We start from the raw sequence: 27,974 nt of genomic DNA, 5'->3' as shown, positions 1-27,974 counted from the left end.
CAGCATTTATGATGCTATGAAGTTTATTTTTATTTTTTAATGTTCAGATTGCTATATATAATATGCATAGAACTCGTGATTCTAAGACTGGAATTATCATAATTTGTGCTTATAGCTCAAATATTTAAAAGCTTTTTGAAAATGTGAAAATGTTGAATTTTTCTTTTTTTTTTCACTCTACAAAGGGTTAGGGTTAGGGAAACAGGTTATACAAAAAAGTACCTAAAAAAAGCTTTTTAAAATACCTCTGTTGAAGTCAGAACCTCATGCAGGGTAGGTAGGTACAGGGGGGAAAGTGGAACCTGGACCCTCATCTCAAAAACGGCTCTTAATTTTCCTATAAATTTAATAGTTGATGTATATCGTGTATAAAATAATTACTAGCTCGTTGGAAAACTCTAGGAAAACTCTGGCTTGACCGTTATAAGTTTTCAAAGCATAAAAAGAAATTAATTTAAATTTGGCTGGAGAGATCGAGAAAATATCTAAAGTCTTCGGCTATTTTCGCATGCAGGCATTATTCATTCCAGAGTTGAATAAAATGAATGCACAAAAACATTTTTGGTCATCGTGTCCTAAGTCTCGACCTAAACGTCTGTTCATGAAATTGTAATAGTCTAGTAGATGAATACATTTGCTTAACCAGGACTCTGTCTCGGGTGGAGGGGGGGGGGGGGAGGAGAGTTTATTTGATTCTAATCTCTCTTTAATTGTACGAATTAACATTCTTGAAGCGACCATGTCGCACAGGGGATTCATTGTGCCCGGGCCTGTGACTAATAGTGACCCCGAGAGACCTTTGAAAGATGGTCGTTTATTAGTTTAAAGAAGAAGTGCATTAAGAGGTGTGACATGTTTACTGGTCTGAAGGCGCAACAAAAGTAAGAATGATACAGCGGTAGAATGGTGATACATAGATTGGAATGTATTTTTATAAAATCAATTATACAGGATGACTTTATATTTTTTCACATTCCAAATTCTAGTTTGTTTGTTTTTTATTCCGAGCTTTCAGTTAGCTTGCTACGCCAATTCATATTTATAAGATATCTTGAGAAATTAAAAATACGATTTTATTTTGTTAATAATAAAATATAAACTTTTAAAAATAATGTCTTAAACTATAAGAACGAAAATTCCAACTTACAGATGAAATATTTTAAATTTCCTCCACAACGTAAGCCAAGACTTTGTTCTGATAGGCCAGACCGTTACGTAGATGTACACTTTAGTGTTCATGTACAAATGAACCAAAGAGTTGAACACACATATATAGATCTACTTGTTCTCCTCTGAGTTCTTACTTGATTATATCAGATAGCAAGAGCTGATAGTACATGGTGTAAACATGCCTTTGTACTAGAGTATCATCACATAGAGTGATGTCCCTTTACAATGTCACAACGGCACAAAAAAGTTGTTTCAGAGAAAAACAGATTTCCCGTACCGAGTGGAAATGTGACTAACTGATGTAGGACTGGGTTGAGTTGTACACCCGATCTGATCAATCCAGGTCATTGAGGACGGAGTAGACAAGAAGGGAGCAGTGCGGGGGAGGTCATGTTGACTGTGGAGTGCCCTGTACAGGACAAAAGACCTCGTGGAATACTTTCTTTTACAGGCCGTAAGTACATTTACCTGCTATGATAGTCTCCTACTGTAGATACGTTCTCTTTCCCTCTGTATATATTTCTGTCTCTTCCTTTCTTTTTCTCTCTCTCAGTTTCTCTTCCTCCTTTCCTGCCCCCACCTCTCTCCCACCCTTCTCTCTACCTCCATTAACTCTTTTCCTTTTTTTTCCTCTTCCTCCATTTTCGCAGTCTCTCGCCCTCACCCTACCCTCTCTCATACCTCCCCCCTCCCCCATTCACTCTGTTGTACATTGCAGTTCAACCTGGTCGTATATTCCAATTACAGTGTGTCAGTTCAGCTGTACTAATGATTAGGATCAAGTCACAATGATATCTGAACTACTTGAGTGCGCACAGAAAACAATACACAATGTTTGTGAATATTATAATCCACTAGTTAGCACTGGGATTGGGTAGCAGCTTTTCAAGTTCACAATCTTGGACATGAGCTCTCCAGCTGATTAATCTGGTATTCTGGACAGTGGTACTGTAAAATGAGAGAGAGAGAGAGAGAGAGAGAGAGAGAGAGAGAGAGAGAGAGAGAGAAAGGCTGGAGGGGAGGCTGTATTGGATAGAGAATGATTAAAGAAACAGAAAGAAGGTGAGGGTTAGGTTTAGGACGAGAACACATACAGTAAGATAAATAAGAAGTTTCTAAATGCTTAAAGCTACTGATGCAGTGTCAAGTGTAAGTCAAATCTTACTTGTGAAACATTACTAAGATATAGGCTACATAACGAATTAAAAACTTTGGTCATGGTATAAGTTTTAGAAAAATATCGCATGGATTGCAATGTTTACCTTTAGGTAACCCAAAATCAACTAGGCGCTCCTTAACTTAACACTCATCTCTGACAGGGGAAAAATCTCATTGACTGTCCTCAAACAAAGTCTCAAAAAAAAAAAAAAAAAACTTAGATGAGCTTGACAGGAAGTAGACTTAGTCACAGCTTCAATACTCAAGGTCACACTTGGACAGAAATAGTACGTGAATCAAATACTCCTTTCAGGCCCATAGGTTAGGGCTAGGGTTAGGGTTAGGCAGAGTTTATCTGCCTAATTAAAGCAAAGACGCAGCCTTATCCTGAACAAGCCAATAATGACCTGGATGTGAGCCTGAAGCAAGGTTGCAGTCTTGTTCCTAAGAAGTCAATAATGACAAGTTTCCCGGGTGTTTCTAAATAAAATAAAATAAAAACAAAGACCAAGTAAAAACCTTATCAGCACCGAGATTAGAACTGAAGTTTTATACTGGGCTAGAAAGTACTGTACCTATACACCATGTAGAACAGTGTCAGCCTCAAGATCACCAGAGAAGTGTAAACAAGTTTTATTTTTACATATTGGATTCTGGTAGCTTCGAGTTTCCACAATTGAGTATACATAATGTAAGGGAGATAATTCGTTTCTTGTACCAAAACTTTTGAAAACTTTCGATTTCTGAGTTAGGAATAAACTATAATACATAGATGAGACGAGGTTATAAAAAATGTATATCAATGCTAGAATCCGTCCATTAAGTCATTAAGTCTCAAGTTGGAAACTTCATGTTAAGTCTACTACAGTGAATTTATAATTGATATTTAATTCTATAGTCTATCTATACTATAAAGCAGAAAGTAAGGCGTATGTATGTATATCTCGCATAGAAATCAAAACATCCACACCGAACATGAGAAAACTTGCAATTAATGTTCCTCAGGTACTAACTGGAACCGTGACGTATGTATAGTAGCCCTAAAACAAACTTAAGACCCACAAAAATAAAGTTGCCCAACTCTATGAAAGTGTAACTTTTTCATCGATCTAGGACATGTTTACATGACAGAAGGTCGAAAAGATCTAGATCTAGATCTAATTTTAAGAACTACACTTTGCACAGAAAGTTTTTTACTTTGACACATGAAAATTATAATATAGAGTCTATTGATTTCATTATTTAGTAAAATAAGCATCGAATTTGTGTTTCAAAAGCAGTTTTACATACATTCGTTCCTTATATCTGCGAATTTAGAATTCCTGACGTACATTCTTTCATTAGACTTTAGATAAGACCGAAATTTTACACATCTCTCTTTTCCTAGGTCTAATTCAACTCTAAGATGATGGAACTTCTCTTCGCAAAGACAGTTTTATAATTAAACACATGCATTTCATATTTTAATCAAATTAACATTCAAATTTGTTTTTCTAAAGCATTTTTCATACATTCGTTCGCTATAGCTGCAAAACCGTGTTGACAAACATTTACTAGATCTAGTTCCAATCATGAATTGCGTACTTCTAACAAGAAAGGTCAACACTGCGCATAGCGAAGGCTCCAAGCAAGCGCAGAACGAAATCTATCCCAGCCAATATTTAACTCTAGATCCATATTTATCTATAGATCTACTTTATACTTTAAAACACATGAACATACAAAATAAAGTCCATTTCATATTTAAATAAAATATATGTATGCCTACAAGCAAATATTTTTATTAAAAAAATGGATTTAGGTCGATTAGCTATTTTGATAGCTCCATTCATACTATTTTTACATTCACGCATTCGCTTTACTTATAACATTATTATTTCGTTTAATTGTTTCCAAAACACTCTCAGTGACTATATCGACAGTGATACGCAATTTAAGACCCGCGGGCCGCGGGTAAAATATGGCTAGTTATTATATAAAGTGCAGTGAGTGTTCTATCATTTTACATTTTCAACTTGGAAAATTAAATTATTCTATTTCCAAGTGCAGAGTTTTCTTGGGTCTTCATTAACACTAGAATCCGTGTCTTACCATTGGATGGTGGCTCATCAGAGTTCTGTGAGTCAATACAGAGTTATGTTAATCAATACAGAGTTATGTGAGTCAATACAGAGTTATGTTAGTCAATACAGATTTATGTTAGTCAATACAGAGTTATGTGAGTCAATACAGAGTTATGTGAGTCAATACAGAGTTATGTGAGTCAATACAGAGTTCTGTGAGTCAATACAGAGTTATGTGAGTCAATACAGAGTTATGTTAGTCAATACAGAGTTATGTGAGTCAATACAGAGTTATGTGAGTCAATACAGAGTTATGTGAGTCAATACAGAGTTCTGTGAGTCAATACAGAGTTCTGTGAGTCAATACAGAGTTCTGTGAGTCAATACAGAGTTCTGTGAGTCAATACGGAGTTATGTGAGTCAATACAGAGTTATGTGAGTCAATACAGAGTTATGTGAGTCAATACAGAGTTATGTGAGTCAATACAGATTATGTGAGACAATACATAGTTCGATGAGTCAATACAGAGTTATTTGAGTCAATACAGAGTTATGTGAGTCAATACAGAGTTTTGTGAGTCAATACAGACTTATATTAGTCAATACAGAATTATGTGAGTCAATACAGAGTTCTCTGAGTCAATACAGAGTTCTGTGAGTCAATACAGAGTTATGTGAGTCAATACAGAGTTATGTGAGTCAATACAGAGTTATGTGAGTCAATACAGAGTTATGTGAGTCAATACAGAGTTATGTGAGTCAATACAGAGTTATGTGATATTTTACGTCTCGAGAGAAGATCTTTTCCCTTTGCAACTTCTGAAAATTCCAAAGCGTATTCACCACCAGAAACCGTTTCACCAACAGCTAATCTTATCTTAATTTATGTGAACCCTGGAAATATTCGGGCAGCAGATAGAAAGTCAATAGATAGTTTAGTGAGTCATAAGATAGTTTAATGAGTTTTTAGATAGTTAAGTGAGTCATTAGATAGTTTAGTGAGTCATTAGATAGTTTAGTGAGTCAATATATAGTTCTGTGAGTCAATAGATAGTTCTGTGAGTCAATAGATAGTTCTGTGAGTCAATAGATAGTTCTGTGAGTCAATAGATAGTTCTGTGAGTCAATAGATAGTTCTGTGAGTCAATAGATAGTTCTGTGAGTCAATAGATAGTTCTGTGAGTCAATAGATAGTTCTGTGAGTCAATAGATAGTTCTGTGAGTCAATAGATAGTTCTGTGAGTCAATAGATAGTTCTGTGAGTCAATAGATAGTTCTGTGAGGCGGAATGTAGAATCCATGCCTTTTTATTATCTTGTAAGATGAGGGTTTTTCGAAACAGCAACACTTTATTGACGTTTAACAAAGGGATTACCGAGAAGGATCTTTCCTGTGGGGAAGAAAATAGAAATGTTTCATGTTGGTAAAATTGTTATAAACTGTGGAGAAGAATCAGGCCATAACGGTAGCTACGTTTCTTCTATATGATGTCATTCCTTCTTGACGTTCCAAGAGAATGAGGTTAAGAAGATGGTACATTTTTTTAGTGGAAAATACAAATATTAATGGACAGCTGCTCTGCCCTTGGAACCCAAGAGCTCAAAGTTGGCAGGTGTGTAAACCAACAGAGTTTCATGTGACGTCAGGGACGAACAACGGAAATAAATGATTCTCAGCTATAACTTCTAGAAGAAAGGGCGAACTTTTGGCAAGTTTCCGAATTTTTTATCTATAAAGTAATGTAGAAGAGAAGTATTTCGATCAAACATTTATATATATATATATATATATATATATATATATATATATATATATATATATATATATATATATATGTGTGTGTTGATTGAGAATACTATTTCTCAATCCCACTAAAACATATTAAGTCCTTTAAACTAATGTAGTGCAGGAAACACTCAATGTTATGTTTGTTCTCATTTTTTCTTTCTTATTTTCTTATTCGATCTAAAAGGAATGATCACGCTACGGCCATCAAGTCTATGCTATACCACCAAAATTCAATACAGCCCAATAGAAGGAAGTGATCAATTATTCTGAATACATCCAAGACAGTGCAGGCAAGGCCAAGGAGAACAAACACATGGTAGGTAGAGTGGCTGAACTGGCACGAGCTGGCCCAGGGGAGGCTGACAGTGGTAAGTATGTAAGGGAGGGTAGAAACTAGTGCAGTATGTAAATACTCGGCAACAGGGAGTGTCAACATGGGATTCGTTGGGTCTCTTGGCTTGTGAAGTAGTAAGGTGAAGGTCAATCAAACAGACCAATGATGTATGTTTTATTGAACTAGCTGAGATCTGGCTTCATCCTTAAAATATTTGTCATTGTGTTGAGAGAGAAAGAGAGAGAGAAAGAGAGAATTGAGAGCTAAAACAGATAGAGAGAGGGAGGTAGATTAAGTAGCAGACAGGATCCCTTTTTCTTTTCTAACCTCCAGCTTTCTCTGTGTCTCTCAAGAGAATCGAACCATAATCTCGTTCTTAGGGTATAGTAAGGAGAAAGGATACAAAAGACGTCTCAACTAAAACAGGCCGTGTTCCTCAAGACACAATACAAAATAAATATACAACGAAATAACATTCATATTTACATCTTGTTCCGGCTATTTCCTTCGATTGCGTGTAATCATTTAGAGACGTGAGTTATTGCCCTTGCTGAAAATGCCGTCATCTTATCTCGAAAGTGGGTTATGTCTATGGCTCTAGCATCTAGATTTGAAGATCATTGTCTGGCGGATATCTGTTTCAACTGTTTTATGGTTGAGACTTGATCACATATTTCACAAAAGAAATCGTATGTTATGATATCAGGTAATCAAGAACGTAACACTCGTTATATGAAAATCCCTCAATAACTGTATCTTGTCATAACAGATGTACTAGTAATAAAAGATTTACTATGAATTCTGTTTACCTCTAACAGAGCTTGACCTAGGCAGTGCATGAGAATGAATATTAGTTAATTTCTTCAATAATAATAATAATAATAATATAAATAATAATAATAATAATATAAATAATAATAATAATAATATAAATAATAATAATAATAATAGTAAGTAAAGTATCCCCTTCCAGACCTTGCGATCTATGGGGCAGATGATGTTTCTGTCATCTGTTTCTGTGGCCTACGGTTAACGAGGGTGTCATGTAGCTAGCACAACGGCCAACCGCCTTGACTTTTTCCCAAGTAATGTCAGGTACCTATTAGAGCTGGGTGGACTCAGAGGCACCCAAAGATCCCGAAATTAAAAATCCCAGTCTTCACCAGGATTCGAACCCGGGACCCCGGTTCGGAAGCCAAGCGCTTCACCGCTAAGCCACCGCGCTTCCCAATAATAATAATAATAATAGTGCTACTATTTATAAATATCTTGGACTAAACCAGAATGCCACGATAAACAAAAAAAAAAAAAGAAAATATCCTTCCTTATAAAATAAAAGAGTAAATAAAATTCTCAACACCAACATATCTGGCAATAACGTCATCAAGGCACGGCCAGGGTCCAACTTCGTCAAAGGGAAACAAACAAATTCATTGTAGTCTCCCCTTAACAATGTGCATTGAGGTATTTTCTGCTGATGTGCCAGGTCTGCAACTGTACTGCCCTTCGACAACTAACGAGAAGCTTCTTAGGGATCTCTAAACTTGAGTTGTCATCTCTTGTTCTTTTCTTCATTTTCAGTTTTTCTTATACTGTGGGCTGGTGGTACCGCCATGCCAATGACTATTGGATTTTTTTCTTCTAAATATTAAAATAATTATTGCTATTATCAACAACCTATGAACACAATCACATGTACTTTTAATACTCCTGTAACATAGCTAGATAATATTCGTTATAAATATTAATAATACCAATTAAAGTGATATCATCTCCAGAGTAAACAATAGATGATTCCAAATTACACTAATAATAACAGATAAATACCGATTGGTAAAAACAACAGATGATTCTTCGAAATAAAGAATCACCCTTTGTGTCAGGATTTTGTGATTTTACCATCACAAAAGAAATACAAGACACCGATAGCAAAGACAAACAGACACAAACACTCTTTTGTTCCCCTGGTAATCAAATCATTAAATAAGAACAACCTGGTATAAACTTTGTCTCATGTAAATTATGAGTGAGTCTGGTGTGAATGTACACTTTGGTTTCTTATAGTTATAATGTTTTTGGTTTGGTGTAATGCACAAATTGTAAGACAAATTTCCATACGGACAATAAAGATTATTATCATTATTATTATGATTCCAAACTACACTAACATTGACAAATAAGTACCAAATGGTAACAAATATTCTAGAATTAACTTTTGTCCATTTAAAATGAATACTTCAATTAATCTTATTGAAGTATGGTGAAAGTTAACACAATAATTTGTTATGTGATTTAACCGCATTGTACTGGATAACCCTTCTCCTAGTACTTTCTCCATTCCAACTTGGTTACTGATGTAAATAGAAATGAACATGGTATGTAAGAGGTTTGAATTGCATAATATACAAGGGTGTGTGTTTTTATACCCGTGGGCTCGTGTGTCTTAGTGTATTAGAGTGTGTTTGTATTGTGCGGTTGCTATAAGGAGCCCAGTCAGCACTAGAAGTGTTTGGACAAGGGTATCGTCTTACACCAGGACAACGTTATGTGGGTCTATATATAGCCTTTGGATGAAATACGAAGGTGTGCGTGTGAGAGCTGTAGGTGTGAGTGTACACGATTGCGTGTATGTGTGTGTAAATGTGTATGTATCGAAGTGCGATTGTAAGTGTATTTGTGTGTACCCGTGTCTAACTGGTAAAAGCCTCAATCAGTTGTCTAAGCCTTGCTTGTACTAGGAGAGGAGGGCTTAGAGCGTTGAGAATTAAGCCTGAGGAGAGACAAGGAGCCACAGACCTGACAGCCTGTACATTTGGAGAATGGAGACTTTTATTATTGCTGACCCACATTTCTAGTTATCTACATTACTCATTCTTAAGACAGTGAAATGACTTTTGACTATTATATATAATTAGAAATTATAGACCTGCGATGCTTTGACTAACTGTTGTTGTTGAACAGCTTGATTTGAGATCATATCTCCTCAGGGCCGGACCACAGTGCAAGGCTATACCACAGTGCAAGGCTATACCACAGTGCAAGGCTATACCACAGTGCAAGGCTATACCACAGTGCAAGGCTATACCACAGTGCAAGGCTATACCACAGTAGAAGACTCTACCAGAGGTCTCCGCATTAGTGAAATATTAGAAAACAAAGCATGCCTATGATATAATTGAGCAGAAGGAAGATGATATTACATTGACTAATACTTTCTTTCCATTTAAATAGGACAGTTGTTACGTGCGCAGCAGAGTGTGAATGTGGAATGGTGCGAATGGGTGTTGAAAGGGGAAGGATTAGAAATGGAGGCATGTAAACGTGGCTAATATCTGCTCTGTGATATTTCCCACAGTCATGTCCTCGTAATATACTATATATATATGAGTCTGTTTGGTGTAAGATGAGTCTCATCTGCTCGTAACAATATTAATCAGTGCATTTATTTTCAATCTTGAAGAGAGACGTCAACAAAATAACTGCTTACTAAAATCTGTCACTGAATATCACCGATCCCGTTTAATTCGTTCAATTGTGCGCTAGGGGGTTATATTTAGTGTAAAGCTTAGTACAAATTGATTTTTATTAATTATGTCCCTTATAATAGGGAAAGAATAGGACAGGTTCTCTCCCTTGTATATTATAAGCTAAATTCGATGCGTGTTGTTGATGGACTTGGACTTGTGGTAGAGTACTGCTAGTAGACAACTAAACAGCTGTAGGTGTATTATATCTAAGCTTACAAAACTTGAAAGACTATTATGTTCTCGTGTGTCATTTTTATTACGACATACACGAATTCAACATGAGATAAAAAGAAATAATTGTGGTGGACTTCACTTCGAATATAAAATGGTATTTAACAAAATCTAGATCACTACAAAAAACACTTTTTTTTTTCACTTAGACATTCTGAGTCGTGTCGCCTACCCAGGACAGCGTACAACAACTCCACTTGTCAAGCATCATTCACACTTCCTAGCCACCAACCGCTAACTTCATCTCACCATCACTATAGAAACACACACTCCATAGCAAATCTGATAATGTAACTTTTTTAAAATTATTATTAATTATGACATTTTGTTACAATCGAGAGCCTAAGGAATATTAATGAATGTTTCTACGAACCACTGGAACTAGTGCACGCAGTATAAAGTTAGATATGCTAAACAACAATATCTCTTGGACAGTCTTGGAGAGTGACTCGTTTCCTGGTCTTTCATTGCAGCACTGTACGTGGCAGCAGACTACATAGCAGCAATGACCTTCTGTTTCTAAGCTCCGCTAAAGCTGTCTCTGGTATTTCCATAATTTTGTCCGATTCTCACTCTGCAAACCACAATCTTGTTTTACCAGAATGTCATGACCCAGTGAAGCTTGTTTCTCTTAATCCTTACAACAGTACAACGTCACTCACATTATAGTCAGTATTTAAAAAATAAATAAAAATAACTTAAAAAAAAATACTGCAAGGTTCAATTCCATTTTCTATATAAAATAAAATGTATTAATTTCCACTAATTGATTAAGTTTTTGTATTGATTCATTTATTGTCATAGACTTTGATCAATTGTGCAAGATTTCAAGTTGATCCGAGAAAGGAAAGTTGAAAAAAAAAAGGTGTACAAAATTAGTACCAGCCAGACAGAGAAATGAGTTTATATAAGCTTTGTAAAATGTTGTAGCCCAAAAGCATCACGTCACGTGATCTTGGTTTTGAATCTTATGTAAACATGATTTACAAAAGTCGATCCAAATGTTCACTTGTTATTTCAAGTATCACACATATTAGTGACAGGGATACAGAGAATGGAAAACGGAAATTCATAAAACTATAAATAGAGCGGTCTCGAAAATATGAATGTTTTTTTGTAGCTTCTGGAAGTTTGCATAGTGGTAATATAAAGCATTAGAGTTGGCTAGACGGCGTGAGGACTACGATTTAGATGTCTGGGATGGCTGCCTTGTCGTGCGGTATGCGCGATGGTCGTCTCGATGGTCCTGGCTTCATTACTCTGCCCGCTGCCATCTCCAGGCGTCCTGAAAGAGGTTTGAACTAGGAAGTAAAATATTTTCAACAACCAAAACAAGTAAAACATTTTAACAAACATTTGTTTATCAAATGTACCAATTGAATCACTGAACACACTTGCCTTACATTGAATCACTTACACTTTGAGTATCTGTTGAGTTTCTGGATTTATAGCTTGTATTTAAACTAACGATCGAGTTTTTCTTTCTTATCTTATATTATATCAGTGATGTATTTCAAACCTGATTCGCATCGGCGAGATTTAAAAACAAGAAAAAACATAAAATACTTTTTAAAAAAGCAAAGCTAATTTAAAAGTAATTGTATCCATTAGTTTGGATCAGACTTGTAGTTATATATATGATAGACGTAGACATAATAAATATGTGCGGTTAGAAATATTTTTACCAGTTGTTTTTGTTTAGCTTTTAGCTTTCTCACTGCGCTATGATCTTATCACTTGTCTGGACCAGTTGGTAAAGGTGGAGGGAAGAAGGGGGTATCTTGATGAATGTTAACATGATCGTTTTTTAAATGCAAAAAAAAAAATAATTAATCACTCAGGGTTAGTCCTCAAGGGGACTAATTCAGCTTATACCAAAACATCTGTCAAGTACGATTTCTTTTTCTTGTTCAAGATGCCTAAGAAAATAATTAATTACCACTAATCAATTAATGAATTATTTTTCTTTTAAAATTGATTCTTGTTTTGTCAGGTCAAAAAGACAGTTGTGCAAAATTTCAGCTTTATCCGAGATTGGGTGTGGGAGAAATAACGTGTACAAACTTTTGGCCAGACAGACAGACAGAGTGAGCATTGTAAAAAAAAAAACAACTGTGAGACCTTGGTCCTGCCACTAGAATCTACCATTGCGTACACACTGTACTGCAAGTGCAATCATCTCGTCTTTAAAGCACTTTCTAGTAGTACATAGTGTCTAGGGGAGTACAAGGGAGGTAACAAATGGCGAACAAAAATATACAAGAAAAACCCATTCCTTGACCTTGACTTTGTTAATACAAATCCAGAAAAGTCAAACAGAAATTCCTTCTGGCAAAATTGAACGAATTGCAATAAAGATGTTAGCCCATAAATCTTGCGTAATATAAACATAAATACTTCGGCTTTGTTTATTTTTGTGCCTAATGAGTGTAAACATTTCATAAACCCAGCTTTAGGGATTCAGGGGTTCGAAAAAAAAAAAAAAAAACAGTTGCCAAGACGATTGATTTTTGGATCTGAATGTAATTAGATCATGTTGGTGTACTCTGTGTTGATTTACTGTCGGTCTGGAACTGTTAGTTGGAAGAGACCTGTCCACAAATAGCTTCTTGGGTATAGTACAGTAAATAGAGATCATTTCTTGACTAAAAATGTGATTCTTGTGGAAAATGTTTTTTGTTTTTTTTTATTAAAAAAAAAGAAAATTGAGGCATAGACAAATTCAAATATGAACATATAGAACAAGTCAACTTTTATTTGTTGGTATTTATTTAGTATTTATTTATTTATTTGCATATCATTGCAATAAATATATTATGGATGGCTGCCTGGTCGTGCGGTATTCGCGCTGGACTGTCATTCAGAATTCTCGATGGTCCCGGGTTCAAACCTTGCCCGCTTGCCATCCCCGTCATCCTGGGGGAGTTTAGACTAGGAAGTAAATTATCTTCAACTCTGAAGAAACATCCGAAACATGTACATTTAACAAACAAACAAATTGTGCGGGAAAACCACCTCCAGAATAGCAGACGACGTTAGCATTTATCAGTAGAATTCATAGTCATTAAACTGAATGTTGTTTAGCATATTGTGACAATGATAAGCTCCCTTTATTAGTCGAGCTTTGCTAAACTATATGCAAAACAAAAGAGAAGACGAAGCTCGTGTTATGGTTTTACAAATTTGAATAAAAATATTCATTTCCTCATGACTCTAAAATTGTCTCTGCACATTTCATGTCACCCGTCCTACCAAAATGTGTGGGTGAATGTTTTGGTGACTCGGGGATTATTTCAGTACTCACCTTTAATTACAAATAATACTTGGATTCATTTCTACGCTGTGTGATTGGACTGACGTCAACAGGACAGACACAAAGTAGACCCCACCTTCCACCTCCCCTCTGAAAACCTCTTTTTAACATTGGGGGAAATCCTGGAGTCGTATTTGTAACACCTGGACCGTCACAAGGCCATTCTAATAGTAAGGTTACCTTTTAGAAATACAATGCTCAGAATACAAAACTCAATGCTGTTATTGTAAGGGTTGTTTTGTAGAATAAACTCACATTCAAACCAGAGGGCTGAACAGCACGTACTTCTGTTGGGTCCACACAACTACGGCAGGGAAGAGACATGTGGGCTTCACACGACCGCTAGTTATCTTCCCTTGAAATATAATCCGACCGAGTTATTTGCTCCTGACTCCATTGTTGAAGAAAGGGATTTGTAGAGGTCGGTTCAATCTTGAGATGAGATGAAAGATTTGAAGCGTCCGGATTGGTTGAAAACATAAAGTTCTTCTAGTTTAGAGTTAGATTCAGTAGTCCATTAAAATAAGTCTATTATCTGAGAAGTGATTGTTTAAGAAGAGAATAAATAAGCCTCATATATATATATATATATATATATATATATATATATATATATATATATATATATATATATATATATATTTGTGAAAACAACATGACATAGATTTATAACCCCAGACGTTATAATACCGTGTCTGGCTGTAAAGATATACAATTCTCACTAGCAGAATACGAAAACTTTACAGACTTCAGAAAATAATGGATGAGTAACACATACCACTAGGCTACCCAACAAGAGAACTGTAGTTCGAATCCCGACTGACTCGAGCTAAGTTATGTATAACTGAGCACCTAGGGGCAGCACCGAAACCTTCTCTCGGATACCCCCCTCCCACACAGAAAGATTCATTTTTACTTCAATGTATCATTCAAGTCTTTAGAAACGAAATAAAAAAAACCCAACATTTCTTACACTAGCAGTGTCCAGTTTATGTCACGGAAATTTTTTTTTGTTCGGCACTTTTAATCTTGAACTCGTTTTCAACTTTCATTTCCGATAAGCATTGAAATGCTTTGACCTCTGACCTGTTCTTAAATTGTAGATTTTCATGCTTGAGGGAAACTAGGGCTTATCTATAGGTCACTTTTCTGTGTATCTTGTGTACAGAACTAAGAAAGTGATGACAAGATAAGCTGTTTTTTAAGTTATAGGATAATGTTTGAGCACTTTTTAGCAATACAGAATCAAGTTTTCTAAGCTCGTGTGTTTATAGCGCATATTACCTCAATATCAAGGATTTATTCTTATCTTATCTTATATAATACAGACGTTACTTCAAAAAAGAAGATGATTATGTCCTATGCGTCATGCATCTAGTCATGCATGTTAACCAATGACTTAAATTCTGCCAACTCACTGGTTTTCCTGGCTGGCTCAGGCGACCCATTCAATTCTCTAATAGCACTAGGGAAGAAGGAGCATTTGTACAAATTTGTCCTAGCATATGGGACGAGAAATGTGCCTTTATCTTTGTGTCTTCTGAGTATCTTATTAGATTTTGTATTTTTATTTGAAGATTGAGCTAAACTCTTGAAATGGGTAACTCACTAGCGGTTAAAAATGAAGATTTGATACGAATATCACGTATTGAGATACCGGGTAGTGTTAAAATCTTAGCTCAATTCTCTTGTACTTAGTTGGCAACAGTGACTTTCAATTCAGCGTCCTTAACATTGTTTAGTTTATCAGATTCGGTTTACATTCTTTTAGCAATAAAATAAAGTAATAGAAAGAAGGGAACACGATATTGAGAAATGTGGAGGCGATTCAAGCATTAAGAAAAATGTAAAAAAAATAAATAAATAAAAATTAGATGGTTCACTTTCGGAAAAGAAAACAGTAGCCGTTGCATCAGAACTTTAAATGATCTAAAATATCATAATGTCCGATTTTCATTTTCTCTTCTAGTTTCTGAGATCTAAACGGGACTTACAGACAGACAGGCCACACAAGACTAAAAGCTTCATTTCCCCTTTCGGTGGCCGCTACGGATAAAAAAAAGACTAAGCTAATTATAGTTCTTCTCTATTGATGAAGTGTCTCAAAGAGTCCGTACAGTTTTTGTGTTTTTGTGTTGTGCTATTTTCTTATCTTATTAGTCTGAAAACGAAGATAACTTATAAAAATGTTAAAATGTTATTAAAATGTTAAAATGTTATTAAAATGTTAAAATGTTATTAAAATGTTAAAATGTTATTAAAATGTTCTTTTCTTCAGAGCAATTGTATGGACGTTATAAATCTCTATTTCATTGACTTTGTTTTAAAAAGAGAATGTTTTGTATCTTGATTTATGTTCGCATTCGTTACTCTTTCGTAGCTTAAAGCGAAATTTGATCTCAAAATACGATGGGCATAAGGTAGGAACTCTGTTCGACCAAGTGCATTGCTATATATATATATATAAATATATATATATTAAAAGTGCACGTTCTACCAGAGGCGGCCATGCCAGTGCGCGGGCCACGACTATTTCCTCCTTTGTACGATGGGCTGACGTTGACAAACGATTCTCTCTATTGCGCCCCCACCCCCTTTTTCCTAAGACATGGGGCCTGTGTTATGGAGTGCGTGCGTGTGTGTGTGTGTTTCTATAGTGACGGTGGGAAGAAGTTCACGATTGGTTCTGAATGATGCAAGATTGGTGGCATTGTCGTCACTGGTCTTAGTTAGGACAGACAACTCCAGAACGTGAGACTAAGTAAGTGGTTATTGTAGTGAGTCAGATTTTGTTTAGAATACTCTTTTCTATTCTGACTAAAGTCTACTACATTCATTTCATTTCAAGTTAAACTTGTTTCATTCTGTGATCAAAGTTCTATCTAGTTTTGTTCATAAAAAGAAGCTATTCGAGTTATTTCAAGTTTTATAAGTTAAAATATAATACGCCTACAGCAGTTTAAATGTCTACCAGCAGTATGGTGCTATAAGTCAACGACCGTCCACAACAACCTGGAGGACGTTGCCCCACTCTCCACCCCCTAAGACGGCCCCTGCTTTTCAATCAAATTTTTGAAGCTCTTTCGTGTCGGAGCAGCGGTGGCTGATCGTTAAAGCGCTTGGTTTCTGAACCTGGGGTCCCTGGTTCGAATTCTGGTGATGACTGTGATTTTTAATTTTGGGATCCTTGGTCGCCTCTGAGTCCAGCCAGCTCTAATGGGTACCTGACATTAGTTGGGAAAACGTAAAGGCGGTTGGCCATTGTACTGGCCGGATGACACCCTCGTTAACCGTAGGCCACAGAAACAGATGACTCTTACATCCTCTACCCTATAGACCACAAGGGTCTGAAAGGGGAACTTTGTGTCACAAAAAATGTAATATGTTGGAGATTCACTCTAAGACTTAATATTTATTAAAAAACATATGGGACAACTAACTAGCAGTAACAAAGAAAATTTGATACGAAGGTCAACTGTTACGCCAAAAGATCAATGTCAATCTCAAATGGTTCATTTATAAATTTCATGTTTTAGAAAACGAGGTGACCAGGATATTGTACATCTAGCAGCTGATCTCCTAATAAGATTAATGTTGATGGAGAAATGTAATCCTATATGTATATATAAATAAAGTGCCAAAATTATTTTGTTAATACAAATCAAGTCGCTGCAATATTTATTGAAGCCATAGAATAAGGTTAAAATTCAGCTAAAAGCATGAACAGACGTCTGCAAGACTTCAAGTTTAAGTGCATTTGTGAAATTGGTTTTCCCGCCACCGAGTCATGGAGCAGAAGTTATGTTACCAAAAGCGGAAGCTGTTTTGACGAAAGTCTTTGCTGTGCAGCTAGATTAGCATCCACGTGACGTCACTTAGCCAAAGAGATGAGAATTTAACCTTATTAATCACGAACTTTTACTTCCACAGTGGACCTCCTAAAACATAATGGTAGAAGTACTAGAAGGCCAAAGGAGTTTGAACACAAAAATCTCCCAAAACTAACTGACTCGTTTCCTATTAAACTTGAAATTATTTTTTTTTTTTAAATCCTCCTTGTCTGCGTGCAAAGAAATAACTTCACCAGCAAATCTTGACTTCTAATAATCATGCAATTTGTCCTGACTTAATTGAACCTAGGACGCCAGTCATAATGGATTGATCAGTGATAACAGATCGCTCTTCAGACTTGACCGGTCACGTAAAGGAGGACAGGACGAGAGTCCAGAGATAAGAACCACGTCGTATTCCTGACGATCTCTTGATTTCTTATGGACTCCAAGTCTATTGCTCATCAGTGCAAAGTTAAACAGACACACGCACACACCGCTCGTGGGAGGGGGGGCACTTTTATAGGTGGACTGGTCAATTATATTGACAATGACGTATAGGCTACTGAATGCGAGCGGAAGTATGAATCAGAAAACACAGAACTGGGCAATGGTCACTTATTGCGGCTCTCTCTCTCTCTCTGAAGTACATATTATAGGTTAGACTGGTATCGCTTACTAGCGTATGGTTGGTCAATAAGATAATAAGACTTAACAGAGACTGTAGAGCGCCAGTGACAATAACGGAGTACATCTACCTGCAATCAATATTCCATCTTGATACTTACAAACTCTAAATGTAAAAAATAACTTCGAGTTTGTCTCTACATTGAGAAGGTCACATGACGTACATTGGAAGAAAGTACATTGAGTCTACAGTCTCTTTTGTTGACATACAGACGGCCGTCGAGTGATAGACAACTTTGTTTGTCCTTCACAACAGCTGGGGGTTTGTTGGTTTGAACAAAAAAATCTATTAGTAAAACAATAACAAGCCACTACAGAGGAAGTGGTCTACAGTTTAAAATAAGATCTATGTATATAAATGTAGATATAGTCGACAGTTTACAATAACATATATATATGGATATATATATATATATTATATATATATAAATGTGTGTGTGTGTGTGGTGTTGCTAATGATGAAAGAAATATATGTGTGGAGACTTATAACGATTCAAGAAGCCTGTCATTAAGATCTATCTCTCTGATTGAATTTCTGCATTATGGAATGATGGAGCTTTACACTGAATACAGAATCCCTAGTCTGCCGGACCTGTGTGATACATTGTCAACATACTCTTGGCAGGAAAAAAAAGCTGAATATCTTCCACCTCCGAAGCTTTGGCACATATATATATTCACATATGTCATGTCATTTGTCTGTCATAGATAAGTACGATGTTATCTCAGATAGTCAGATATGTCATGTCATTTGTCTGTCCAAGATAAGTACGATGTTACCTCAGATAGTCAGATATGTCATGTCATTTGTCTGTCATTATTATGACAAGGTAAAGAAAAAAAAAGACTTTTGAGTAAAACATATTTCAACAGATGACCTCATCCTACTTAAAAGAGTAGCACAAGCATTTGCTGATTTTTGACCGGCCTGACCTACAACCTTTAACCTGCCGATGCAGTTAGTTCCTCCCCCGCCCCCTCCCAACACCATGCCAGTGCACGCCCAGTGTAAACAAAGCAATTAGTGTGAATAACGTCAATCAGAACAGAAGTGTTAGATTAAATGTCTAATGTAGATTAGTGCTTGCTTGGGGTGAGCATGAATGTGTGTGGAAAAGGTGTGTGTGTGCTTGTGTGTGTGTGTGCGTTTGTGGGTGTGAGTGTGTGTGTTGCGCGAGTGCAAATGGACACTTAATATCAAAAACAGATTTACCTTCCAAAAAAAATATAATGGATGTTTCTTTTTTTAAATCGTTAATCTTTAGTGTCAAATTGAAACAGAAGAAAAAAATGGAAGTAATACAATTTCTAAGAACTGATTTGCCCAATACAATTTCTAAGCACTGATTTGCCCAATACAATTTCTAAGAACTGATTTGCCCAATACAATTTTTGCACCGATTGATTAGCTTGATAGAATTTCTTTGCAATGAGTTCCCAATTAAACTTCTGTTGAATAATTTAAGTTTGAAATACGATGGATTTATTAAAATCCTTTGCATGGATGGAGTTCAGTAAATATTAGAGACATCTCTCTGTAATTTCAGTGTCAATCCCCTTATTATTGTATTTCTTTATTTGTCTTTCTTTTCTCTCTCTCTCTCCTTTTCTCTCTCCATCTCTCTTTCTCTTCTCTTTCTCTCTCCAACTCTCCCAAACTTCACGATTACCATAAAAAGTAGCGATTCAATCAATGCATTAAAAGACTTCCAAATGACCGGCACTAAACTTACTGGAACTAAAAGATATTTATTTCAACCTCCAGCGGAAGTACTCTTGTTACTCATTATCTCTCGACCCGTCGTTAGTCTCGTTGGGAAAGGGGACTTTTAAAAAAAACAACAACACATACTTTGATAGTTTGTTGTTCTTTCAAATAGAAATAACTCTTTCTCTCTCTCTATTTCTCTCTATCTCTTCCTTTGTCTCTCTGTCTCTCTCTCTCTCAATAGGCTTTACCATCAAAGTAATAATATCAATTATAGTTTTCGTTGGAAGCTTGAAGTACCGCAGAATATTTGATCAGAATCGAATTTTTCTTTTTCATGCACAGTTCAGGTGTATGTGTTTGTGTATATGTAATATACGGGTGTTGATTGTTCAGTTTATATGTGCACTTGTTACCGTCGGAGTGGAGCGTGGGGAGAATGTAAGATGTTACGAACGAGATATTGAAAGGAAGGGACGTCAGAGAAAACAGGAAACCGGAAACTATGGACATGAACATAGTTTCCAACATTATGAGAACATTCCTTATAAGAATAGTAAAGTACTTATAAAAAGAACCTGACAGTGTCTACTTATTGTTGGAAGAGTCTTGTGTCTTAACAGTACTCTTTCTAGCTAGAGCGTTGATTTGTCAGTTTCAGTGTACACTTTCCAACACGAACTTTGATTGGCCAGTTTCTATGCACTCTTTCCAACACGAACTTTGATTGGCCAGTTTCTGTGCACTCTTTCCAACGCCAGTAGTTCCGGGTGAGAATAGAACGTTACACTCTGTTGCTCTTCCGTTGGTCCAGTCTTCCTAGGCTTCAGTCTGTTTAATTTCCTCTTTCTGCGGCGATGCTTGTCATGTCCGACCCACGCTTTGCTTATCATGCAGCTAATGTCTACCTGTTATGAGGTATTTGGATCACCTCTCAGACGACCTATGAAAAATAATGTCAATATTTTTTCTTATCTATAATTTTTTTTGTGTGTTCTACAATACAGTGTTATCTTCATGAAAGAGAGTGGACACTCTGAAACACCAGACGTATAGACTTGTTTGTTCTAAATGTTTGGGATGTTCCTTCGAAATGGAAAATTTTAGTATCCCAGCCAAAACCTACCGCAAGATGGCGTGGGCAGGGTTCGAACCGAGACCATCGAGACTATAGACAAGAGCATATATCACATTACCAGGCAGACATCCACAGACACAGCCAATAGCAGCATACAATATTTATTATCATCCACTCTGCCAAAAGAAAGCTATAGACTGTCCTAACTGCTTGTAATAAAAGAAATACAGATCATATGCAATCCAATAATCTCATCGGTAATTGTTTAATTTGATTAATAATAGTATGTATCATGTATGTGTGTCTGGATTTCGAAAATGAAAAAAAAAAAAGTTAAGTTAAAAATCTAATTGGACGCTAAACAAATTATTGAAAGAAAGGTTGCCCTAACTTAGTTTCAGAACCTTTGTGTTCCAACTTTTCTTCAAGAACATCCACACCTTCATGGCCTGTATCGCAATAGAGCAATGGTCTGGTGTCAATTATCTGCCCTTTGTTTCTCTCTATTTATCTGCCCCTGATTCACATTTTACCCAATGTCGTGTTTTAAATTAGCTCCCCTTGATCAAATTGATTCCTGATTCCTTTGCAAGTCTTATTTTAGAAAAGTATAAAAGACTTACATAGGTAGCTAAATAATATTTTGTAATGTTGGTGTGTTTGACCTTTTGACAAAATTGTCGTTGCAAAGATTAAAAACAATTGTACAACTATATGAATAAGATGTGTAGACACTGCGCCCATCCTTTTGAAGCTATGAATAATATTCTCTTTGAATGTCCCATTTTAAACCACAGGAACCATCACACTACAGCCCAACGTAACTAACACTATGTGTTGCATTGTTGAACAACTGAAAAAGTGTATTCCTAAGAACAGACTGCCAAAGAGGCTACAGCTCAGCAACAGACAAGCGAACTAGAAGAAGCCGAAGCTAGCAAGGAGTAACAAAAAACAAAGTAATTCTCACAACTCAATGAATAAGATTTGTCTTTTGGCGTCTGCTCGAGATGAACTTCATGACTGTTTTGCGTTCTTTGTTTACATTTTCATTTCATTTCCCAGCCCCAAAATTAACATGGAACTCTTTCTCTCCTAATTAACGATACCACCGTTGATTTGACCCCATCAAGTGAAATTAATCTTTGGTTTTAGAAAGTATACTTTGTGTTCTATAAGAAGAGCACACATTCTCCTATAATTGTAGACCAAAAGTCAAACGTTTTCTGATGACAAACACAAATGTTATTGAAGTATCATCCTAACAGGGCGGAATGTACACGTGTGAACAACTCTGTCAGGACGTGGGAAAATAATTAGGAAGAGAACGAGTTAATACAAGAGAAAGTCATAGCAAGAGATTTAGGAAAAGTTTGGGGACGTTAGGAGGGTGGGAGATAGTGAAAGAGAGACAGAGAATGAGAGAGACAGAGAATGAGAGAGACAGAGAATGAGAGAGACAGAGAATGAGAGAGACAGAGAATGAGAGAGACAGAGAATGGGAGGGACAGAGAATGAGAGAGACAGAGAATGAGAGAGACAGAGAATGGGAGGGACAGAGAATGAGAGAGAGAATGAGAGAGACAGAGAATGGGAGGGACAGAGAATGAGAGAGACAGAGAATGAGAGAGACAGAGAATGAGAGAGACAGAGAATGGGAGGGACAGAGAATGAGAGAGACAGAGAATGAGAGAGACAGAGAATGAGAGAGACAGAGAATGAGAGGGACAGAGAATGAGAGAGACAGAATGAGAGGGACAGAGAATGAGAGAGACAGAGAATGAGAGAGGTTGCATGCAATGTATCTTCTTCTTCTTAAACTGTCAGGTAGAGTTGAGCCTTCGGCTCTTGGAACTCTAGACCAGCAAAAGTGAACAAGTGCTCCCTCTCACCGGCCTGAATGAGAAAAGTATACACTGTTCTGTCTGACTGGTGGGTCAGACTCACAGCAAGAGACCGCGTACACTAAGACCCCGCTATTTTCCTTTTCTATACCAGGCTAACTGTGCGGGACACGCCATTTATATACAAAAGTCACGGGCGATATTTTAAAACGAAGTTTTGATCTTTTGGAGCCAGAATTCTTTGTGCTCAATTTAAAAGACTGTTGAAGATTTCCATACAAGGGAGAGCAAACATCAAGTTTGTGGTGCATCCGGTGAAACTAAATGCGTATTGATAATTTAAGTATTTTAAAGTATTTTAAGTATTTTATATAATAATAACATCTTTAGATACATAAATAAGTCAATCAGTCATTCAGTGGTATTTCTTACCGCCGATATAGATAAGTAGCGAATAAGTAACCATTAACCAAAAAAAAAAAAAAAAAAAACAAGCTATTTTCATAAATCGTCCAATTGCATCTATCAGCCAATGCAGTTACTAAAGATGACCATTCCCTACATTTTATACAATATTTGACGTCTGTAGGTCCTACATCATAGTTCCTAAAGACTCATTGTCATCTAGGGAAATAGTGGAAAACTCAAAATAGTTTTGTTACACACCAGAGCTTGGAGGTGTCAGAAACATTAGCCTGCTCTGAAAAAATAATTCCAATGTCCACCACATTTCACATTAACCCTCTACAGACCAAAGATCAATGAGAATCAGAGATTTATTTAGTTTAAGTTTACAATAGACTAAAGTATTACTTGCGAACTGATAGTGTCTACAGGGAGAATAAGAAGCACCCTTCAACCATTTGCAACCCTTTCCCCTTCCCGCCCTCACTAACAGCAGACATTGAGAAGATGATGTACCAACATGTTCCCAATGTACTTTCATGTGTTCGCTAGACGTAGGTGTTTATTACTTTCAGATCAGTGGTTCTCAACCTGATCCATCTATACCCCTAAAGGTGATTGAGGTTTCATTACAGCTTCAAAGACACATGTATGAACATCTAACATCTGTTTAGATCAGTGATCCTCAAGCTGTGGTCCACGAGACATATCCGACCTGCCACGCAGTGCTATGACTTACTAAACTTCATCCTGTGCAGAATATGACTGAAAACCACACCTCTCCGCCGAACTCGGTTCTGAGCAGCTTTCTTTATCTGCTCCCATGTCATTTCAGTATCCTTAAAAACGTTGCTCTTGAAGATTCCGGTCTCGTTCTGTAAAGACACGGCCTTAGAGCGCCAGATACGTTGGAAAGTGGTCCAAGCATTCCTAGCTTTATTAATGAAATTTCGTATATGGTCTTTCGTTCCACAGTCTTCGGTACGGATATCAAAGCCTCAGTCCACAGAGAAGCCACAGACGATTAGTTTAGTTGTACTGGACTTTCTTTTTAAGCGGAGGCTTCTCCATGACGCAACAGTCTGAAATTTATTTGGCTCATAAACCGAAGAAGGTTAACCACATCTAGTTGGTGTTAGAAGGAAAATAGAGTTCCGTTCATGAAACAGTAATTTGTTAAGTCTGTTCAGGCTGTTCAGCTCGAATCCCATTTAGAGAACCATTGCATTTACTGAATGACTCATGTTTTAACTGAACTATTTCATTGGCGATAAGTGAGGTGTACATTCAAAGTACCAAAGGGAAAGAATTCTATCAGAGTAAGCTAATTACTAGTTGTCCACCTTATTTGTTCGTTTAAAATAAAAATAACTTTGTTTTCTTTGCTGACCATGTTTTTAAATGTGTTAATGATTACAGATAAATTTTGGCTGTACTTTTACTGAGATTAATTCATGTGTAAAGATTTCAGACTCTAAAATTATTAACTTTTTAAAGTTTTAACAGAAAAACACATTTTCTTTAGTTAACCAAGGTCTCGTTCCACTGTCAGGATAAAGTTCAATGCATAGTTCTTTGAAAATGTTTATTGGAGATCATATATTGCCTTTCTGTGTACCAATATGTTTTGTAGAATCTAGAAGATTAACATCCATTATAACATTTAGGATGGGTGTATGAGTGTGTGAATGCCATCAGCTCTAAACCCATAAAATTAAATTTCTTATCATTGTCCCTGTGTGTTGACTAACACTAAATATAAATTCTCTAAAAGTTTACAAAGAAAGAATGAATATAGAAAGTAGATAAATATGTTCTGTCCTCACCAAATGTTTGATTGGTTTGACCTGTTCTCTCTCTGATGTTGTATTTTATCAACAAATGTTTTACTTCTGATGCATACATCTTATTAATATTCGTGGGCAATAAAATCTGACCCAATTTTTTTTATTACATCACTTCCGCTGACTCTCTTATGTCTTAATTACGTGTAACCTGAAAACTAAAACAACAAAAATGTCACTTTTTTTTTTACCTTTGACCGAGAAGAGGGCGCCAGTGTGTGAGCGGGAAACGGGGGGGGGGGGGGCGCTAAAACACAAGATGTGCTCGAAATTAAATGTTAAAATAGACAACGGTAACGTTGAAGGATAACAGAGCTCCTCCATGACAACAACCTCACACGTGTATTTAAAGTGAGGGAGATCTGATGGCTACAGTACCTCTTATCAGTTCACAAATTCTGGAAGGGGTCAATGAGTTTTACACTGGCTGGAACCTGAACACTGGGCGGCTAATGATTTTTCTAGAAAGTTGACAGTTTGGAGTAAAAAATAAATACCTAATTGGCCACACAGGGACAACTCTGATTCTGCCTTATAATTTTTAAAAATATAATCATCTTAAAATTATTTTTGTAAAATTGAAAAGACATTCATCAGAATTCCACCACACGATTGAAATGTTTCTTCAATAAAGACTTGAGAAAATAAAATAGAAGTTCCTACCTGGCGGAAAAGGTTATAAATAGCTCGCTTTTAGGTGTATCCGATGTCCGAAAAAAAAAAAAAAGAAAGTTGCTAGTTTAACTTTGAGTCTTCTCTCCTGAAGGCATTCTAAATTTATTTGAATATAAATGGGTATCTAACAAGCGGTAGTATAGCAGAGCCATTTCGGTAGTGTTAAAGTTAGAGTTCAATTCTTAGTTGGCAACAGTCAAGGTCAAATGAGAGTTCTTAACATTGATTAGTGTATCGTGACAAATCTGGCCACTAGACCTACCGGTACTTCATTGCGCACCGTCTTATAAAGAAATCCTCAGTTTCACTGTTAATAGGATCACTTGATTATTTTGTACCCGGAGACACCAAAAAGTTAGCTATTTCTAGTTTTCTCGCCACGTAAGAAAATCTGTTTTATTTTCTCAAGCCTCTAATGAATGCAAAGAAAGATTGACTAAAGAGGCTCCTCGAACTAAAGAAACATTGACTAAAGAGTCTCCTCCAAGTAAAGAAACATTGACTAAAGAGGCTCCTCGAAAGAAAGAAACATTGACTAAAGAGGCTCCTCGAAGTAATGAAACATTGATTAAAGAGGCTCCTCGAACTAAAGAAACATTGACTAAAGAGGCTCCTCGAAGTAATGAAACATTGACTAAAGAGGCTCCTCGAAGTAATGAAACATTGACTAAAGAGGCTCCTCGAACTAAAGAAACATTGACTAAAGAGGCTCCTCGAAGTAATGAAACATTGACCAAAGAGGCTCCTCGAAGTAAAGAAACATTGACTAAAGAGGCTCCTCCAAGTAAAGAAACAATGACTAAAGAGGCTCCTCCAAGTAAAGAAACATTGACTAAAGAAGCTCCACGAAGGAATGAAACATTGACTAAAGAGGCTCCTCGAACAAAAGAAACATTGACTAAAGAGGCTCCTCGAACAAAAGAAACATTGACTAAAGAAGCTCCACGAAGTAATGAAACATTGACTAAAGAGGCTCCTCGAACTAAAGAAACATTGACTAAAGAGGCTCCTTGAACTAAAGAAACATTGACTAAAGAGGCTCCTTGAACTAAAGAAACATTGACTAAAGAGGCTCCTCGAACTAAAGAAACATTGACTAAAGAGGCTCCTCGAACTAAAGAAACATTACAAGAAATAAGAAAACAAACTAGAAAAACATAAAAAAAACAAACTTTAAAAAAAAGACATTAGGCCTACTTCCTTTACACAACTAATGAATGTTAGATTTAAAAAAAAATGGAGAATTTTTTATTCCGCCCCCCCCCCCCCCGAGAAGGACTCCTGGTTAGGCGAATGTATAAATCTACTAGACTTAATAATATTCTAATGATAGATCTATAGATCTAGACTTAGAAGACGGTGCGCAAATTATTCCTGAACATTCATTGATTCAACTAGGAACTAATAAGGTCTACATGCGGAAATACCCGGAGACGTAGAGTCTGTTCAAGAGAAAGATTTTCTAGCTCCCTAGCCAAATTGAGATTATTTTTTTTTTATACTTTGAAAAATTATAACGGTCAAACTAGAATTTCCCCAGGGTGGCTGGTAATTCTTTTCCAAATAATATACATCAACTGTCTAATTTCAAGGAAATCACACGTGATTTGAATAAAGGAATTGTAAAAATACCCTTATTAAGACGATACCTCCTTTATACATCTTACAGAGCGATTAACTCTTAATAACTAATGAATCAGTTCCTGAATGTGCGACTTCCATAGAGGTATTGTAATACTAAGAAATGATAAGCCCCCACTAGTTTCATAAAAGGGGGGGGGGGGGAATTTTTTCTATTTATGAAATAGTCCATGCCTCTGAACCAGTCATGTTGTACGGTATATACATAAAGTAATTACGTAGCTTAAAGTGAGACAAAGGCTTAGCCCTCGGCAACAAAATCACACTGATGCGCTCCCTGGTCATGGCCACATTTTTATATGCTTGTGAGTCTTGGACGCTGACTGCAGAGCTAGAGAGGAGGATCCTAGCAATGGAATTGAGATGCTACAGAAGGATCCTAGGTATTACATCACAAACCAAGAGATTAGAGACAGGGTTACTGTAGCGATTGGACACCATGATGACCTATAGTTAGCTTGGACACCATGATGACCTATACTTAGATTGGACACCATGATGACCTATACTTAGATTGGACACCATGATGACCTATAGTTAGCTTGGACACCATGATGACCTATACTTAGATTGGACACCATGATGACCTATACTTAGATTGGACACCATGATGACCTGCTATCGTAAATAAAAAAACGCAAGCTTAAAATCTATGGTCATATTACAAGATCTTCGGGA

At 36.4% G+C, this 27,974-nt stretch overlaps 2 protein-coding genes across 4 annotated transcripts in view; one reads left to right on the top strand and one right to left on the bottom strand.

The window, feature by feature from the left end:
* LOC106075221 (thyrotropin-releasing hormone receptor-like) overlaps positions 1-27,974 on the bottom strand; it is a 159,194-nt gene that overhangs the window by 37,004 nt on the left and 94,216 nt on the right. The window contains exon 1 of one of the 3 annotated variants that reach the window (XM_013236164.2): positions 1,148-1,481. The exons of the other annotated variants lie outside the window; for them this stretch is intronic. The gene's annotated coding sequence lies outside the window, so the exon portion shown is untranslated. Of the gene's footprint in view, positions 1-1,147; positions 1,482-27,974 lie in introns of those variants that run through there. 3 annotated transcript variants of the gene reach the window in all.
* LOC106075220 (uncharacterized) lies at positions 23,657-26,669 on the top strand. The gene is made up of 2 exons (XM_013236163.2): positions 23,657-23,690; positions 26,065-26,669. Exons 1-2 carry the CDS (start codon positions 23,657-23,659, stop codon positions 26,667-26,669), a joined length of 639 nt encoding a protein of 212 aa, XP_013091617.2.

This window comes from Biomphalaria glabrata, chromosome 1 (genome assembly GCF_947242115.1).
Source record: "Biomphalaria glabrata chromosome 1, xgBioGlab47.1, whole genome shotgun sequence".
NCBI lineage: Eukaryota > Metazoa > Mollusca > Gastropoda > Planorbidae > Biomphalaria > Biomphalaria glabrata.
Note: the sequence above shows the minus strand (reverse complement) of the source record. Positions and strands in the feature narration are given on the sequence as shown.

Bases quoted from the DNA above. Each gene is read 5' to 3' on its own strand.
- LOC106075220 (XM_013236163.2), top strand. From the start codon at position 23,657: ATGTTCCCAATGTACTTTCATGTGTTCGCTAGAC. The intron at 23,691-26,064 runs GTAGGTGTTTAT...TATTTTCTCAAG, and splicing joins CTTTCATGTGTTCGCTAGAC to CCTCTAATGAATGCAAAGAA.